The sequence below is a fragment of the Lathamus discolor genome, chromosome 8 (genome assembly GCF_037157495.1).
Source record: "Lathamus discolor isolate bLatDis1 chromosome 8, bLatDis1.hap1, whole genome shotgun sequence".
Lineage (NCBI taxonomy): Eukaryota > Metazoa > Chordata > Aves > Psittaciformes > Psittacidae > Lathamus > Lathamus discolor.
The window spans coordinates 20508213-20524330 of record NC_088891.1 but is presented as its reverse complement, the minus strand read 5'-3'; the positions used below and the strand labels follow the sequence as shown (position 1 = coordinate 20524330).

At 59.9% G+C, this 16118-nt stretch overlaps 2 protein-coding genes across 2 annotated transcripts; both read left to right on the top strand.

The window, feature by feature from the left end:
- The first annotated feature begins 2139 nt into the window (after nt 1-2139).
- ISLR2 (immunoglobulin superfamily containing leucine rich repeat 2) lies at nt 2140-5969 on the top strand. The gene is made up of 2 exons (XM_065688292.1): nt 2140-2201; nt 2722-5969. The coding sequence occupies exon 2, from the start codon at nt 2728-2730 to the stop codon at nt 4819-4821; it is 2094 nt and encodes a 697-aa protein (XP_065544364.1). The 5' UTR covers nt 2140-2201; nt 2722-2727; the 3' UTR covers nt 4822-5969.
- Nucleotides 5970-9238: 3269 nt separating this feature from the next.
- On the top strand, nt 9239-13426 carry LOC136019132 (immunoglobulin superfamily containing leucine-rich repeat protein-like). The gene is made up of 2 exons (XM_065689007.1): nt 9239-9392; nt 10832-13426. The coding sequence occupies exon 2, from the start codon at nt 10840-10842 to the stop codon at nt 12088-12090; it is 1251 nt and encodes a 416-aa protein (XP_065545079.1). The 5' UTR covers nt 9239-9392; nt 10832-10839; the 3' UTR covers nt 12091-13426.
- Nucleotides 13427-16118: the final 2692 nt, after the last annotated feature.

The window sequence follows — 16118 nt, the reverse complement described above, 5'->3', positions numbered from 1 at the left end:
GTGAGCAAAATGAAGGAGGGGCGGAAATGCCTATGAACCACAGCTCCAGATGTCTGATGCTGTAATTCCATGAGCTGCAAACTGCTGGTGCCTGGAGTGCATCATGGTAAGGGTGAGGACATGCTTGGGTGGCCAGCCAGCAGTGGGGATGGGGGGGGAGGGAGTCAGCCAGAAATTCGGTCCTGAAGATGCTGAAAGCACGATGGTGGCTCAAATGCTGCTCCAGCAGGAAGGGAGGCAAGGAGATGCTGCCCTATAGATGTCTGTGCTGGAGCTGAAGCAGTGCCCCCCATGCTGTAGCTCGCCAGAGGGAGGTGGCCTTGTCCATCTCCTCGGGCTGGTCCCAGCACCATGCCCAGGGCTTTTCTGGGGGATGCCAACTGGATTGGGACAAACCCGTGCCAGGGAGACTGGAGATGGACGTGGTGTCGGTGGCCACTATGCCGCATTCGGGCAGCGCTGGTTCACTTGCATGGAAACAAGGCAGGTTTGGTGACCCCCAAGCTCCTCGCCCACCCCGTGGGTGTCCCCCACTGTCAGCCCTCAGATTGCAGGGCTGAAGGGAAACTGAGGCACGTCTGAGGCTGACCGCTCTGCCCGAGGTGCTCACTAGGGACCAGGCGTCACGGAGAGTGCTTTGGACGCAGTTCCTGCGGGTCGGAGGCGCCCGGAGGCTCAGACCTGACATTCTGCTGTCAAGCCGCTTCTCCTCTCTGCCCCTTCAGCCATCAACCCCCACCACAATCCCCCCGCTCCCTGCTGGTCGTCCTTGGGAAGAACACGCCCATCCCCGTGGCCTCGGGGCGGAGATGCGGAGCCGGCCTCCCTCCGAGGGAGAAATGACCGATCGGGCTTTTTATTCCACGTACGAGCAAGCAGGGAGGAGGCGAGACCCCCTCAAAGCCCGTCGGGGCTCCCCAACCCCGGACCCCCCGGACAGTGCCTAGCCCCAGCGCGAGGGGGTGTGTGTGGGGGGGAGCCGCAGTTCAAGGCGGGGCCGCTGCTGTCGCGACAGAGCCGGGTCGGCAACAGCGGGAGGATCGAGCTGACCCACCCGAGCCCAAGCGGAGCCGGCCCCAGCCTTTCCCTCCCCCCCCCCCCACCGGCAGAGCTCCCGGGGGCAGCCGCCGGTGGGGCGGAGGATGGAGGGATGCGGTGGGGGGGGGGATGATAGGAGGGAGGGAGGGAGGAATCGATCACGCTCCCAAAATCAATGATTTCTCGGGATTTCAGAGCGAGGGAAAGGCGAGGGCAGGGCTGGGGAGAGGTGGGGGAAAACAGACCCCCACGTCGAGGAGAAACTGCAGAGGGGAGAAGGGGCTCCCCGTTACTGCACCTTTCCGGGGGGTTCAAACCTTAAGGAGGAAGATGAGGTGAACGGTCCCATTCCGGGAACCCCAGCGCCCCCATTTAAGCCTTTAAATGCCCCCAAACCCTTCGCATTCTCTGGCCGCCCTGCGGAAGGGAACCGCCCGCGACGGGACGGGCTGGGGCGGCGGCACAGCCGCGCATCGCCCCCAGAAACACCGCAGCGACCGGGCGGGGGGGGCAGCAGCACCGGGGGAAGGCTGCTGGGAGGGCTGGGCTGCGTCCCGAGCCCCGGTTCCCCGTCCACAAGCGCATCCCAAAGGAGGATATCCCGGACGAGGGTAGCCGAGTCCCGCATCTGCCCCGACGGCATCCCGGTCCCTCCGGGGGGGGGGGAAACGGGTGCGGAGGGGTGGGGAATGGGGGACAAGCGGCGAGCAGGGGGTCTGGATGGAGGCTGCTGCCGAGGGCGAGCGAGTTGTACTCGGCGCTGTGCGGGGAGGGCGTTCGTGCTCGTTATTGTACATTTTGGGGAGGGAAGCAACCGGGTCCGTCCCCGCCGGAGGCTGGCGGTGGGTGGGTGGTGGGATGGGAAAGGGGTGGCGAGGAGGGAGGGGGCAGCCGTGCGGAGGGGGAGGCTGGCAGAAATGCTAATTCCTCCCTTCGCTCTCTGCTCGGCAGCCCCAGTGCCCGTACGGCCCCGCTCCGGCTCGCAGCTCAGCCCGGAGAGGTGCGGAGGGGGGTACGGGTGGGGTCCCCCCGACCTCCTCGCCGCGCCCCTCACCGTCGTGTCCGGCCTGGCGGAGGCTCCTCTGAGAGTCGGGAGGAGGATGCGGAAGACCGGTAACGGCGAGAAGAAGGGCTGCGTGCTGCTTAACGCCACTTAGGAGCGGGTAAGGTGCGGGGTCAGCCCCGGTGCGGCGAGGCGGGGGGTTGAGGGGGTGTGTGTCTGGTACAGGGGCGAAGGGGGAGGAGGGGGGTCAGGGGAAAGGGGGAAATAGGGAAGGAGAGCACTAGGGAGAGATGGAGAAGGGAGGGAGAAAAGTAGGGACAAGGAGAGAGAAAAGGCTGAAAGGTGGAAGAAAGGAAAAAGAAAAGCAAAACAAATAATAGGAAAAGGAGAAATTAAAGCAGAGAAGAAAGAAAACGAGATGTAATATTTTCGGGGGGGGAGGCGAGCGGGGGCAAGGTGGTTTGTAAGCCCAATCGAGACAAGGAAAAGAGAGTGAGAAGGGTGGGAAGAGCCAGGGAGGAATGGGAGGAAAGCGGCGGAGAGGGGGGGAAAGGGGAATCGGGAGGAGAAAGGGTGAGGGGTGAGGTGGAGGGGCAGTGGGGGGGGGGCGGGCCCAGACAATGGGGCTGGTGGGGAGAGGGGGCAGGAGCCCTGTGAGCCCCCCTTGTGTCCCTTGTCAGGGGGAGATGGCCCCGCTGCTGTTCCTGCGGCTGGTGGCCCTGCTCGGCCTGGCCGGGGCGTGCCCCGAGCCCTGCGCTTGCGTGGACAAGTATGCCCACCAGTTTGCCGACTGCGCCTACAAGGACCTTCAAGTGGTGCCCACGGGGCTGCCCTCCAACGTGACCACCCTCAGCCTCTCGGCCAACAAGATCACCTCCCTGCAGCGGCGTTCCTTCGTGGAAGTGACCCAGGTCACCTCGCTCTGGCTGGCACACAACGAGATCCGCTCCATCGAGCTCGGGACCTTCGCCATCCTGGTGCAGCTGAAAAACCTCGACATCAGCCACAACCAGATTGTGGATTTCCCCTGGCAGGACCTCTACAACCTCAGTGCTCTCCAGCTGCTCAAGATGAACAATAACCACATGGCTCTGGTGCCTCAGGGAGCTTTCCACACCCTGAAGGATCTCCGATCCCTGCGCATTAACAACAACAAGTTCACCACCCTTGCAGAGGGTATCTTCGACTCGCTCAGCTCCCTCTCCCACCTGCAGATCTACAACAACCCCTTCGAGTGCTCCTGCAAGCTCCAGTGGTTGAAGAAGTGGATGGACAGCACTCTCATCTCCATCCCCGAGAAGGACTCCATCACCTGTGCCCTCCCGGACCAGCTCCGAGGAGTGCCGGTGGGGAAGATCCCCGATGTGCAATGTACCTCACCTACCGTGCAGCTCACCTATTACCCCAACCTGGATACCACGGAGCTCTTTGATGGCTTCACCCTGACGCTGCACTGTGCTGTGACGGGTACCCCACCACCTGAAGTGAGCTGGAAGATCCGCACCTCCAGCCAAACCCTGGAACTCAACGGGAACCCCAAGGAGAGCACCGGGAAGGACCTCCCCAAACAGGACCCTGAGCGCTTCTTGGTCTTCAAGAACGGCACGTTGGTGATTCCCCACCTGAGCAAGCGGGAAGAAGGCACCTACACCTGCCTGGCCACCAATGAAATGGGGAGCAACCAGACCTCGGTCAATGTGGCTGTGGCAGGCACCCAGAAATACCCACTGCAGCCTGGGAGGGACCCGCTGGGAGGCAAAGCACAGCCAGGTGACAAGAAGCCTGGGGCCAAGGGAGCAAAGAACAGTGTGCTCATGCCAGATGACAGAAGCAAACCCCTCGGTCCCACCCGGCAGAGCCAACCATCCATGGCAGCTGAGGTGGAGTCCACGGGAGATGGGCAAGTCCCTTTCCAGCCTCCACCCTTTGAGAAGAAGTGTGGCTCCATACAAACCAGCAAGTACATTTCCAACCATGCCTTCAATGAAAGCGGTGACTTCAAGCAGCACACGTTTGACCTGGGGGTGATCGCTTTAGATGTGTCAGAGCGTGATGCCCGGGTGCAGCTCACACCCACCTACATGCAGCCTGAGAAGGTCCACCTCAGGATGCTCTACCTGTGCCAGGAGAGCAGGCAGGGCCACGCTTTGGTCCAGTGGTCCAAGATCGAGGAAGGGGTGAACTCGTACTGGTTCCAGGGCTTGAACCCCGGCACCAACTACTCCGTGTGTCTCACCTACCTGGGGGAGGACTGCCAGGTCCAAGTGGTCTTCACCACCAAAAAGGAGATCCCCTCACTCATCATCATCGTGGTTGTGAGCATCTTCTTGCTGGTGCTGGCCACCTTACCCCTGATGGGGGCCACGTGGTGCCACCTCCTCTCCAAGTACCAGGGGAAGACCTACAAGCTCATCATGAAGGCCCAGAACCCGGACCAGATGGAGAAGCACATGGCCGCTGACTTCGATCCCCGCACCTCTTACCTGGAATCCGAGAAGAACTTCAATCCCAGCGAAGTGGGTGAAGCAGAGGTGGAGGAGGAAGATGAGGAGGAGGATGACGAAGGAGGCAGATGGAGGGGGAGGAGGGAAGCCGAAGGGGCTCCGGAGCTGGAACGAGAGGAGAGCGTGGCTGCCAGCTCCATGGCGGAGTCGCAATCCAAAGCCAACGGCGAGGAGTTCGAGGTCCGCTCCGAGTACAGCGACAAGCTGCCGCTGGGGGCCGAGGCCGTCACCATCTCCCAAGAGATCAACGGCAACTACCGGCAGCGCCCCCGCTGAGCATCCCCTTCCCCCGTCCTGGTCCCCTCCCGGTCCCCACCTCCCCTTCATCCCCTCCTCCCCCCTCCCCCGCCTCCCGGGGCACCGCCGCTGCTTTTCCTCTGAGGAACGGCCGGAGCATCCTCAGCAACGCCCGCTTGACCTTCCTCCTTCTCCTCTTCCTCCTCCTCCTCCTCAGGCGTCAGGTCCCCGTGGAAGGGACTTGGCCCCGGGGATGCTCGGTGCGGGCGGGACGTTTCTCCCAGGATTTCGTTTCCGTTTTGGGTACCGGAGGTCTCCTCACTCGCGGCTCGGAGACATCACCGCAACGATTCCCGGTCCCCCGCCCGCCTCTGCTCTCCGTCCGCCCCGTGTTTTCTCTCCCCTTAAAGGAGAAAAACGAAAACGATGAGAAAAAAATGGGTAAAAGAAAAAATCCCGGAATCCCAAAACCTCTTTTTCTTTCTGGATACAGTTCAGCCCCTGGCGGGTCCCTGCCGCTCCGCGGTCCGGTCCCGCCGCTCCCTCGGTCCCTGGTGAGTCCCCTCTGCTCCCCGGTCCGCTCCTGCCGCTCCCCGGTCCGGGCACGCAGAGCCGCGGTGCGGTCCCCGCCGCTCTTCGGCGTTACCCTCCCCGCTCTCCGCTCCACGCCGCTTCCCGGTGGGTCCCCGCCGGTCCCCTCGGTTCGGTGGGTGCCCGCCGGTAGGTGCCTATCGCACTCCGGTGCATCCCTATCCTCCACGGTGGGTGCTGGAGGTCCCCCGGTGCCGTCCCCTCTCCGCTGCCCGGTGGGCGCCGGGGCTCCCCGGCGCTCACCCGTTCAGCACCGGCGGGGCTGGACAGCTCCGCGCCCCCAGATCGCTCCCCCGGGGTAGCGGCGGCGGCCCGACCCCCCCCCCCCCCCCACCTCGGTCCCATCCCGACCCCCCGGCCCGGCGGGACCCCTCGATGTGTGTTGGGTAGAGTAGCCTTGTAGCCAAGTGTCTGTGCCGCAGATGGGCCCATGCTGCCGGTGGGGACCCGGCCCCGGGAGGCGAGGGGGTCACCGCCACCGCCCCCCCTCACCCCATCCCTCCGGTCCCCGGAAGCCCCGGGACCGGCGAGAGTCGCGGGCGCCTTTCTGCGAGCTTCTGTCTGTGAAAGAGTCAATAAAAGGGATTGAAAGTGGAGCCGGGTCTGTGCTTGATGCAGGCGAGCGGGAGGTTGCACCCGCTGTCCCCCCGGCTCTGCCCCGTAAGAGCCCGGTACAGCCGAGGGGATCACGAGGAGGAGGGAGACGGCGTGGAGACACATCGCCGCAGCTACAGGCAGAACACACACGCTATAAATGTGTGTATATATATATACATATATATATATATATATTTATACCCATAGACCATGCTGCACACAGTATCTATCTTTTATTTCTGTATACAACCCTAATTATTCTATGATTCCATGATTCTATATGCATATTATATATAATTCACACATATACTATATATGCAGCTACACCCTCTATATACACATCTCTGCTGTATACACTCATTTTATACACACACATTCACGGTATATACGCATAAATAGTTCCACACTGTCTGTGCACACATTTCATAGACTTATCAAATTTCGTGTGTACTCAGTCTATAGGCGCAACAAATAGATGTAAATACAGCAGAGGCATAAAAATATCATAAACCAAATATATCCTACAGTCTGTGGATGCTCTATAGTCACTATATAAGAAAACCAAATATTTTCCCCCAGCACATACACACACTCTACATACACCCTGATACAGTATGTGTAGGCAGCAAGAATACATACAATGTATATAAGCTGTGTGCATCTGTGCGCACACAATATATATGCTCAGTATCTATACAAATACATGCTAAATACCCACACTGTCCATGTACACGGTTTTTTCCATGCATGCCAAACCCCAGTTCTTGTCTCCTACGCACACCCTGTAGCTAGGTATAAACGTGACCATATCCCCAGCACTGTGCCGGGGGCAGGATGGGGTTAGTGTCACCCCGGTCCCCACACAATCGCAGAGCAGGGGTGATAAGAAGTTGTCCAGTGGATTTATGCCCCCTCCCCAGCCCTGCATCCCCATCTCGTCCGGGCAATGATTTAAGCCCGCAGTTACACGGTGAAGATTTAAGGCTGCCTTTGATTGCTTTTCTTATCTGGAGCTAAGAAGCCAAATGCCCTCCTTGTGTCCCTGCTTGAGAGACAGTGTCCCGCTGCCATGTGGGGATGGTCACCCCCTCACCAGCACCCATGGGTGGCCCCTGATACCCCAGCGGTGCCCCTCGCCCTCCCCAAACGCACCCCCGCAGATCCCCGCTGAGCACACACTCTTTCCTCCATCCTCCAGAGGATGATTTGCTATTTTAAACCCGGCCTCTGCATCTTTCTCCTGCGGCACGGAGCATGGGGGAGGCAAACAAAGCAGGTCTGCAAGCAAAGAGGCAGCAAGCAGAGGGTGCCCACCCAAATCCCCCAAATCCTGGGAAACTGAGGCTGCTCCACAGCAGCCCAGGTGTTCGCTCCAGCTTTTAAACCCCCCCGTGCCAAGCAGAGTCCCCCTTGTAGCCGAATCCCCTTCTGCGGATCCACTTATAATTGAGTTTCGTGCTTAGAAACACACAAGGAATAGAAAAAGAACAATCGTTTGGGCTTTCATTTAATTAGAGAGTAATAGATTTCCCCGCCTAACAGATCTACAGGGAATCTCGCCGTGATGAGCTACCTCCCTTGCTGGTTGATGTTGAGATTTGCTTCTTTTTAGGGGGGCACTAATTAGCACCTGGTGCCCGAAGGCACATGAAGGGGTCAGGGATAGAGCCCTGCATCCTCCCACCCGCTCCGTGTTCAGTGGGGGTTGGAAAGGGTTAAAGCATCCGGGATGGCTCAGCCCCTCCTAAGGCATTAACCCCTCTCCAGAGCCTGCCGCCAGCCCGGGGATTGAGCTTGCACCCACTGTCGCACACTTACAGTGTCACCTAAAGTGTGTGAAGGCGTCTGGCGCCCTTTGTTAGAGACAGCTCCGGGATAAAGAAGATTTTATCCCCCTTCCCATCCAAAATTGTCTCTTATCCTGGATCAAAAAATGAAGGGAAGAGAGCATTGCCGTGTCGGTACGGCCACCGCAGTGCTGCGAGGGGTTGTACCTCGGCAGGGTCACAGATGGAGACTGTGGTGCCCACAGAAAGGCTCAGAGCAGCATCTTTCCATCTGCTCCATGGGTGTGAGTGGGCAGAATGAGGTCTGGTCCTCTGCAGTCACCCCTGCTCTGCACCCCCCACCCGTTCAGCACCCCAAACCTCTTGCAGAGAGGCTCTGAAGATGCTCACAATGTGCTTCACAGCCTGGGGGGCCAATGGACCATCCTTCCTCCAGCCAGATACCAGCCTGCCCTGCGCCGGGGTGATGGGCACCACAGATATCAACCCATGGGGGGGTCAGGAAGCAACCTCCACACCAGCACACCCAAGAGGGGCAGTGCCAGCCCCCACACATGCCTCACAAAGTAGGTCCTGACCCCCCTGGACAAGATGCTTCGTGTGGCAGCAGCCGGGCTGCAAGCCTGCCTGATGAACTGCTTTAGATTCAAGCTAATCCCCTTCTCCCTTGCACGGCACTATTTTTAACGCCAAGTCTGTTCACAGCCTGGCCTCGGCGGCGGCTGCGTCAGCACAAGTGTGAAGACAGGGAGCTGTGGTTGGGCTACACGGAGCTGAAGCTCCCCTGGGGGCTCCAGCTTCCCTCCCTGCTCCATCTTCCTCCCGCTCAGGGTCTGTTCCAAAGAGGCTTGCTCTGGGATGGGGGTCTTTGCACCTCTGCAGCCCCTCTGCTTCCATGCTGAGGGGGTCTCACACCAGGTTGCTCCAACCCCAGCCCCAAAGCGGGCAGGTTTCTTACCAGAGATAGCCCAGTTTGGCCATTGGGAGGGCAGGGAGCAAGGACCTGCTCAGCATCCCAGGCCTGGATGCTTTGCCCACCTCTGTCCAAGTGGTCCTGGAGGCTGGAGGAGGAATCTGCTTTGAAAAGCTGTTATCGACAGTTCACTGCAAGGTGGAGGAGATGTCTCTGGGTGACATCAGTGCTTGTCCACCTTCCCTTGCGCCCCGACAGAGCCTTTGGGACACCTACCCTGTCACACATCCTGCCGCCCCTGAGACCCCAAAGTCTTTCCCCCCTTCTTAGAGGAGACTCCCCAGCCAGAAGCACCCCCCATGCTCTCCTGAAGCCACTCACCCTCTGCCCTGTCCCATAGACATCCCCTGCAAGTGGTGGGGGACGAGATGGACCCCGGGATGCAGGGCTTGCGGGGGGGGGGGGGGGGGGGCAGAGGTTTGGGTGCTCCCCCCGCTCCGGAGACAAGCCGGGGGGGGCCGGGCTCCGGGGGAGGCGGGCGGAGGACGGGCCCCGCAGCCGTTTTCCGCCTGCGGTAGTGGGTCGGTGCCATGGAAAACAAAAGGGCCCGTGGGACGGGGAGGGGAGGAGAAGCCCGACGAGGGCCGAGGGAGCCGGCGGTCCCGTTTTCCCCCATTCCAGAGGAGCGAGGGCGAGCGGGCTCCATCCACGAGAAGCTGCCGGTGAAGGGGCCGGGGAAGGGACCTGGGGGGCCGGGGTGGGAGCTCCAGGGCCGGGCCGGGGAGGGCTGGGGGGGGGTTATTCACAGCTCTGGTATGCGGCGTGCGGGCCCTGCTCTCATCGCCCCGGGCCGCCTCGGCCCGCCCGGCCGCGGGGCAGCGGGGGAGGTAACGGCACCCCCGGGGCGATGCTGGCGGCGGGGACGGGTGAAGGGGGGGCTCCGGGAGACCAAGCGCTGCGGGACAAATCCCCCCGGTGCTGCCTTGGGGCTGTACCCCACGTCCTGCCCCCCCCCCCCCCCCCCCCCCGCAGCATCCCGGTCTTGGTGATGGGATCTGCCCCTGCCGGGCAGGCTGGGTTGGGAGAGATACTGGGCACCCCAAAATGACACCCACCAGGGGCTTTGAATGCATCAGCCAAGCTTGTTCCACACACACACACACACACCCCCGCCCTCCCCACTGGGCTCTCAACCGTCCGTCACCCCCAGAACCCTGCGGGGTCCTTGCCCATCCCTTGAACCCCATGCCTGGGGTGGTTGATCCCTGCAGGACAGGACCCTTTGTGTCCCCTTTTGCCCCCATCCCCAAGTTGTTGTGTGGGTCTTATTCATCCTCTTCCTTGCCAATAAAATACCCCCTTCCTTCCCCCCCCCCGGTCTAAATGACAGGGTTGGGGATTGGAAGGAGCAGCAAAACTTGCCTACAAGGCAGAGACAAAGGGGTCTCGCTGCCAGCTCCTCGCTGAGGCGCAGTTAACCTCTTCCCAGTGGGACACAGCTTCGAGAGGCTGGGAATGGAGCGTGCACAGTCTCCTGCGCAAGGCAACAAGAAGGGGAGTAAGGAGTTAGCTCAGAACTATTTCTCTCTAAAGACTTCCAGCAGCCAGGGACCCCACACTCTCTTGCTAAGAAAAAGCACTTGAGACGCTGGGATTTTTCCATGACATGGAAAAACATGGAGATGGGGGGAGCTGGTTTGAGATCTGAGAGCGTGATGAAAAGCCCAACAACTTATGGGCTCCGGGGGAGGCGGGCTTAATGGTTTAGGGGAAGGCTGGTTGTGAAAGAGCTGTGGTCGCTCTGTTTCGCCTCCTTCCAGCCTCAGCAGGGTGAACTTGAAACTCCCAGCTCCCGCTTTTCATCCCAAAACCTGGAGAAACAGCATCCAAGGGTTGGATTTCAGCCAGGATTAAAAAGAGGCATTTTCCAGAGGGGGAAGGAAAGGGTTTAGGGGGAATTTCCCTGCTCACATAGGTAGAAGGCTCTGCTCTCGGTGAGGGAATGCCTTCTGCAGCTTAGGGAAGAGTATGTTGAGCAGCCTGGGGTTAACCACATGGATGCTTCGCTCTCCTGCTGCTTCCTCTTAGTATTTGGCAAGAAAACACAGATCCCCATCTCGGCTCGGCCCATCCTATTCATTCCCCCCATCTCTGTTCCCAGGAGGAAGAATGAGGCCCCTGCTCTGCTGCCTGGGGCTGGCTGCTCTCCTGGGGCCCTGCCTGGCCTGCCCCAGCCCCTGCTCCTGCTCCACCAAGAAGAACGGGCGGCTCTTGGCCGAGTGCGCCTACAAGGACCTGCAGGAGGTACCCGAGGGGCTGTCCTCCAACGTGACCATCCTCACCTTGTCAGCCAACAGGATCGGCTGGCTGGGGCAGGCTTCCTTCGCTGAGGTTCCCGAAGTGCAGTCCCTGTGGTTGGGCTACAACCAGATCGGGGTGGTGGAGCCGGGGGCTTTCGCCTTGTTGCTGCACCTGAAGAACCTGGACCTGAGCCACAACAAGATCGTGGATTTCCCCTGGCAGGACCTCCGCAACCTCAGCGGCCTGCAGATCCTGAAGATGAACAACAACCGCCTGGCCGGGCTGCCCAGGGATGCCTTCCGCTCCCTGAAGGACCTGCGCTCCCTCTGGCTCAATGACAATGAGCTGACCACCCTGGCCGAGGGCACCTTCGATAACCTGCCCTCCTTGTCCCAGCTTCAGATCTTCAACAACCCCTTTAACTGCTCCTGCAAGGTCTTCTGGCTGAAGAAGTGGACTGAGAGCACCTCTGTGTCCATCACCAAGGGGGGGTCTACCCTGTGCGTGGCTCCCGGCAGGATGAAGGGCAGGGCGGTGACGGACATCCCTGATCACCACTGCGTTGCGCCCTCCGTGCAGCTCACCTACCTGTCCAACCTGGACAACACGGTCATGTACGACGGCCTGACGCTGACCCTGCACTGCAGCGTGGCGGGCAGCCCTCCGCCGGAGATCAGGTGGAAGATCCAGACCTCCAGCCGCCGTGTTGAGATCAACGGGCCCAACGTGGCGCGGGACGGAAACGTCAAGCAGAGCCAAGAGCACTTCCTGGCCTTCAAGAACGGCACCATGGCCATTCCCAACTTCAGCAAGCAGGATGAAGGCATCTACACCTGCCTCGCTGTCAACGATGTGGGAACACGGGATGTCTCGGTCAACGTGGCGTTGGCTGGGTCGGAGAATCCAGCTGAGGATCTGCTCCGGGATGACCCCCATGCTGGCCACCCTGGGGGCAAGAGCTGCTACAAGGGGGATGAATTAGATCCTTCTGGCACTGGAGAAAAGCTGGTGATCGTTTACCACATGCCAAGGGAGTCCAAGAGCAGGGCTGGAGGAGCAGTGCCCCAGGTCCAGCTGGGGACCCTCCTGCTGGCTTTGGGCATCGCACTCTGCTGTTAAAGGGGGGAGAAGGAAACGGTGCCTTGGGGGTCCCCCTCTTTCTGTAGCATTTATCTTCACGTAGTGCCATGCCTTTGCTGAGCTTCTGGGAACTGCGGGAGGTCAGGAGTCAAAGGGGGCCAAGGCTCAGGCCCAGGGTTGGCAGTTCAACCCCTCCTTAGATGGGGAGTCAGGGCTGGGCTTTGTTAGCTGAGAGCTTCAAACAAGCTCGGGTGATGCAGAGCAGATCCACATTGTGCTGCTGTGTTCAGGGCTCCAAACCTGCCGCCTCCCGACTTGTCTCCCTCCTGAGACCAAAGCAGGATTAAAGTCCATCGTCAACAGGGCGACCATCACCCATCCCCAGAGCCCACCTCCACCCGCAGCAGTGAGCTCTGACCAGGGAGGGCATCTCTGGTCCAGCAGCACCAAAGGTGTCATCCCTGCTGTGACCAGCGCCCCGGCCCTTGCCCGGCCAGGCGCATCCTTCCTATCACCAGCCTCACATGAAGCACCAGGAGCAGAAAGACCAGTCTGAGAGTAGGGAAATAGCTTGGACATGGGGTCCTGGGGCCCAGGGGATGTAGCTCTGAGGGACGGAGGTATGATGGTGCTTTGTAGGCAGGATGGGTATGGCAGGACGTGCTGGATGGGGCTGTGGGCTTGGATCAGGCCATTTTATGGAGCAGAAGAAGCTGTCCCACAGTCTTCAATCCTGCGGGAGCACAAAGGGCACCCACTGGCTGGGTGCTGGGAGCACCCAGGGTGCCTGCACCCTCCCTGCATGTTGCAGGATCAGGCCCTGCCTCCCTCAGTACCTTTCCCAGATGTGATGCAGCTCATTTCCTCCCTCCCCTTTGCCTTTCACTGCTGAAGCCTGTGGTCCAAACTGCTGCTCTGGGCTGGACCCACGGAGCTGACCTGCGCCAGCTCCAACCCCAGTGGGGAGGGATGGAGCTCAGAGAGACCAAAGCAATGTCCCAGCACCCCTCTTTGATAGGAAGCCAAGCAGGGACTGCACAATGGAATGGGAGGAAGAAAGACTGGGAAAACCCAGATGACAGAAAGAGAAACCGAGCTGACCTGTAAGGCATAAACAAACTCCTTAAGTGCTTTAGCATTCCCACATGGGACATATATACCATATCCGGCTGCACAGGGTGCTGGGGAACCCCATGTCTCCTGGTGGGGGGGGCTGAGCATCTCCATCTCCCCTACCCCGAGGCACGGGTGGTCCAGCTCTTGTGTCTTCTGCCAGTGCTCGCCTGCGGGAGCTGGATGGACGCCTGCAGCCCTCTTGCCTTGTAACCAAAGCTGTATGGACAGCAATAAATACTGGTTGTTGTTGTTTTCTAAACTGGTCGTGCTGCCTCTGTGAACCCCAAACCCAGCACATCCCGGGTACTACAGCACATAGAATCCAGCCTGGTTTGGGTTGAAGGGACCTTAAAGCCCATCCAGCTCCAACCCCTGCCACGGGCAGGGAGCCCTTCCACTGGAGCAGCTTGCTCCAAGCCCCTGTGTCCAACCTGGCCTTGAGCACTGCCAGGGATGGGGCAGCCACAGCTTCTCTGGGCACCCTGTGCCAGCGCCTCAGCACCCTCCCAGGGAAGAGCTTCTGCCTAAGAGCTCAGCTCAGTCTCCCCTCGGGCAGGTTCAAGCCATTCCCCTTGGCCTGTCCCTACAGGCCCTTGTCCCAAGCCCCTCTCCAGGTTCCCTGCAGCCCCTTTAGGCACTGGAGCTGCTCTCAGGTCTCCCCTTCAGGAGCCTTCTCTTGTCCAGGCTGCCCCAGCCCAGCTCTCTCAGCCTGGCTCCAGAGCAGAGCTGCTCCAGCCCTCGCAGCATCTCTCCACTCCCCCAGGACACAAAAGCTGGATCCTGTTGAGCTTCTCCTGAACCAGCACCCCCAAGTCCTTGTCTCAATCATCCCCAACCCTCTTTGCTCAGGGGGCACCCAGTTTTCCCCGCCAGCTCCCCCAAAGCCCTCCCACAATGACCCTGGAGGAAGGATACATTTATAGGACACCCCCAACTCCCCCCGTTGCTGCCTGCAGCGGGCAGGGGAAGGCAGGAACACCGAAACCAGCTGCAAAGCAGGCTCAAGCCTGCACAGGAGCTCTGCAGCCCCAGCAGTGGGTGCCCAGCCAGCCTGCAGGGTTAAGGGAAGGGGCAGCCGAGGAGCTGCTGGACGTCAGCACAGCCCGGGTATGGCGCCGAGGGCTCTGTGGGGGTCCCGAGGCAGAACCAGGCTCCGATGCTAACAACCAGGAACATGTTTTTCCCATTACAGACAGAAAGGATGGAAAACATCACGGCCCCAATGAGAGTTTTGGTTTCGTTTCAGAGGATACAGCTTTGAACATGAGTTTTATCGCAGCCGGGGTGCTCCCTTCCCTGCCTGCCTGGAAATACAGGGGTACAGGAGCTTATTCCTGCAGCCTCAGCTGGGAACAGGGTTTGGAGCCTGGGGCAAGGATGAAAGCAGTAAGATTGTCTCTGCCTGCCTTGCCAATCTGCTGCTCCCCCTGCCTTGGTGGTGTGTGGCTGTTTTGGCACCAGGAAGGCGAATTCCTTCACTGCCACCAAGTTCACCCATGGATTCATGGTAAATTGTAAGTGTTATTAAGCATCTTTCATTTATAACAAACAGAGCACCCGGCTGTGTGCCTCCAGATTAGATGCTGCAGGTGATGCTGCACTTGGCATCACCATCCTGACCTCCCCTCGCCACCAGCTCACTCAAGCCCAGGATGCCACCACAACCCCCATCATCTCCTCTACGTCCCTCACAATTTGCAAAGCCACAGCATGACCCAGCCCTGAGTCTGCATTCCCCGCAGGGGCAGGCTTCCATGAAAGGCTGTTCTTTGCGATGGGGTCATCTCCCTGCACCACCTCGCCGTCAGCTCAGGGGCTGGGTGGAGAGGACTGCAGATGCACGGGGGCAAAGCTATTAATGCTGAGGATTTAGAGGAGGGAAGTGAGGCCACCACGAAGAAGAGGAGCTCAGTTCACCCCCAGGGCACGCTGCTTGTGTCAAAGAAGGGAAAGAAAACAAGCAAATCAGGGAAGGCCCCTCCTGCCAAGACATCTCCAGGAAGCCTTGGGCAGGGCTGAGTAAACAGATGCTGAAATCCAGCTCCACCCATGGCCCGGAGCTGCCAAAGGTTTTAGGGATTACCAAGGCTGCCTCCAAAGCCCCCGAGGCTGGAGATGGGATGGGCTGCAAGGGAAAAGTGCAGCCTCTGCCTTGGGGCATCACTTCAGCCGGATACGCGCAGGACAACTGGCACCGCATCTCTCCGGCACTCACAGGGTGAAGCCCAGGGGAAACAGCAGGAACTGCCCCTTGGGCTCCTGCTGTCTTAAGAAGGAAGCAACCGTGGGGTGCCACCGCTGTCACCCAGGTGGGTGATGATGTGCTACGTGCCAGGCAGTGCTCAAATCCGATCAGAAGAGTGCGGGTTTAATCCTGTTTGGGTAGCGGGCAGGGGATGTGACAGGGGTTTGAGCATCCGAGCGCACCGGGTGGCCCTTGGGGCAGCTCCAGATGAAGGCAGGGACTCACCGCCCTCTCTTTGCTAGGGTAGAAAGGCAGCAGGGTTAGGCTCCTGGGGAAAGGGATGGTGCCCACCCAGCTTCAGTGGTGTGGGGAGATGCCAGGACACCTACCAAGGGCCCTGCTTGGGCTGACACCAGGCATCCTTCCAGCCAGTGAAGGCAAGGTTAAGGGGCACATCGTGGGAGGAGGTGATCCGGCACCACCTTGGGCACCTACCTTTGGTGCTTCAGTTACTGTATGTCCAGCTTCAGCGCACATCCCTCATGGGAATCATGGGTTAGGGCCAAAAGTTTTGACGGGAAAGCAAACGGAGCAGCTTTGCACCAGATTCCCTAAGGTGAGGATCAGCTTTGGTGCCATCACCCCCAGGTCAAGCAGATCTACCACAAAGCCCCTGCTGAGCAAGGTGAGACCCAAACGTCACCCAGAGACAACCCCCCTGTCTGGTCTGGTTTATTTGGGCATGGACACCAAGCACACCCGAGCG

Coding starts and splice junctions, on each gene's coding strand:
- ISLR2 (XM_065688292.1), top strand. CDS start 2,728: ATGGCCCCGCTGCTGTTCCTGCGGCTGGTGGCCCTGCTCGGCCTGGCC.
- LOC136019132 (XM_065689007.1), top strand. CDS start 10,840: ATGAGGCCCCTGCTCTGCTGCCTGGGGCTGGCTGCTCTCCTGGGGCCC.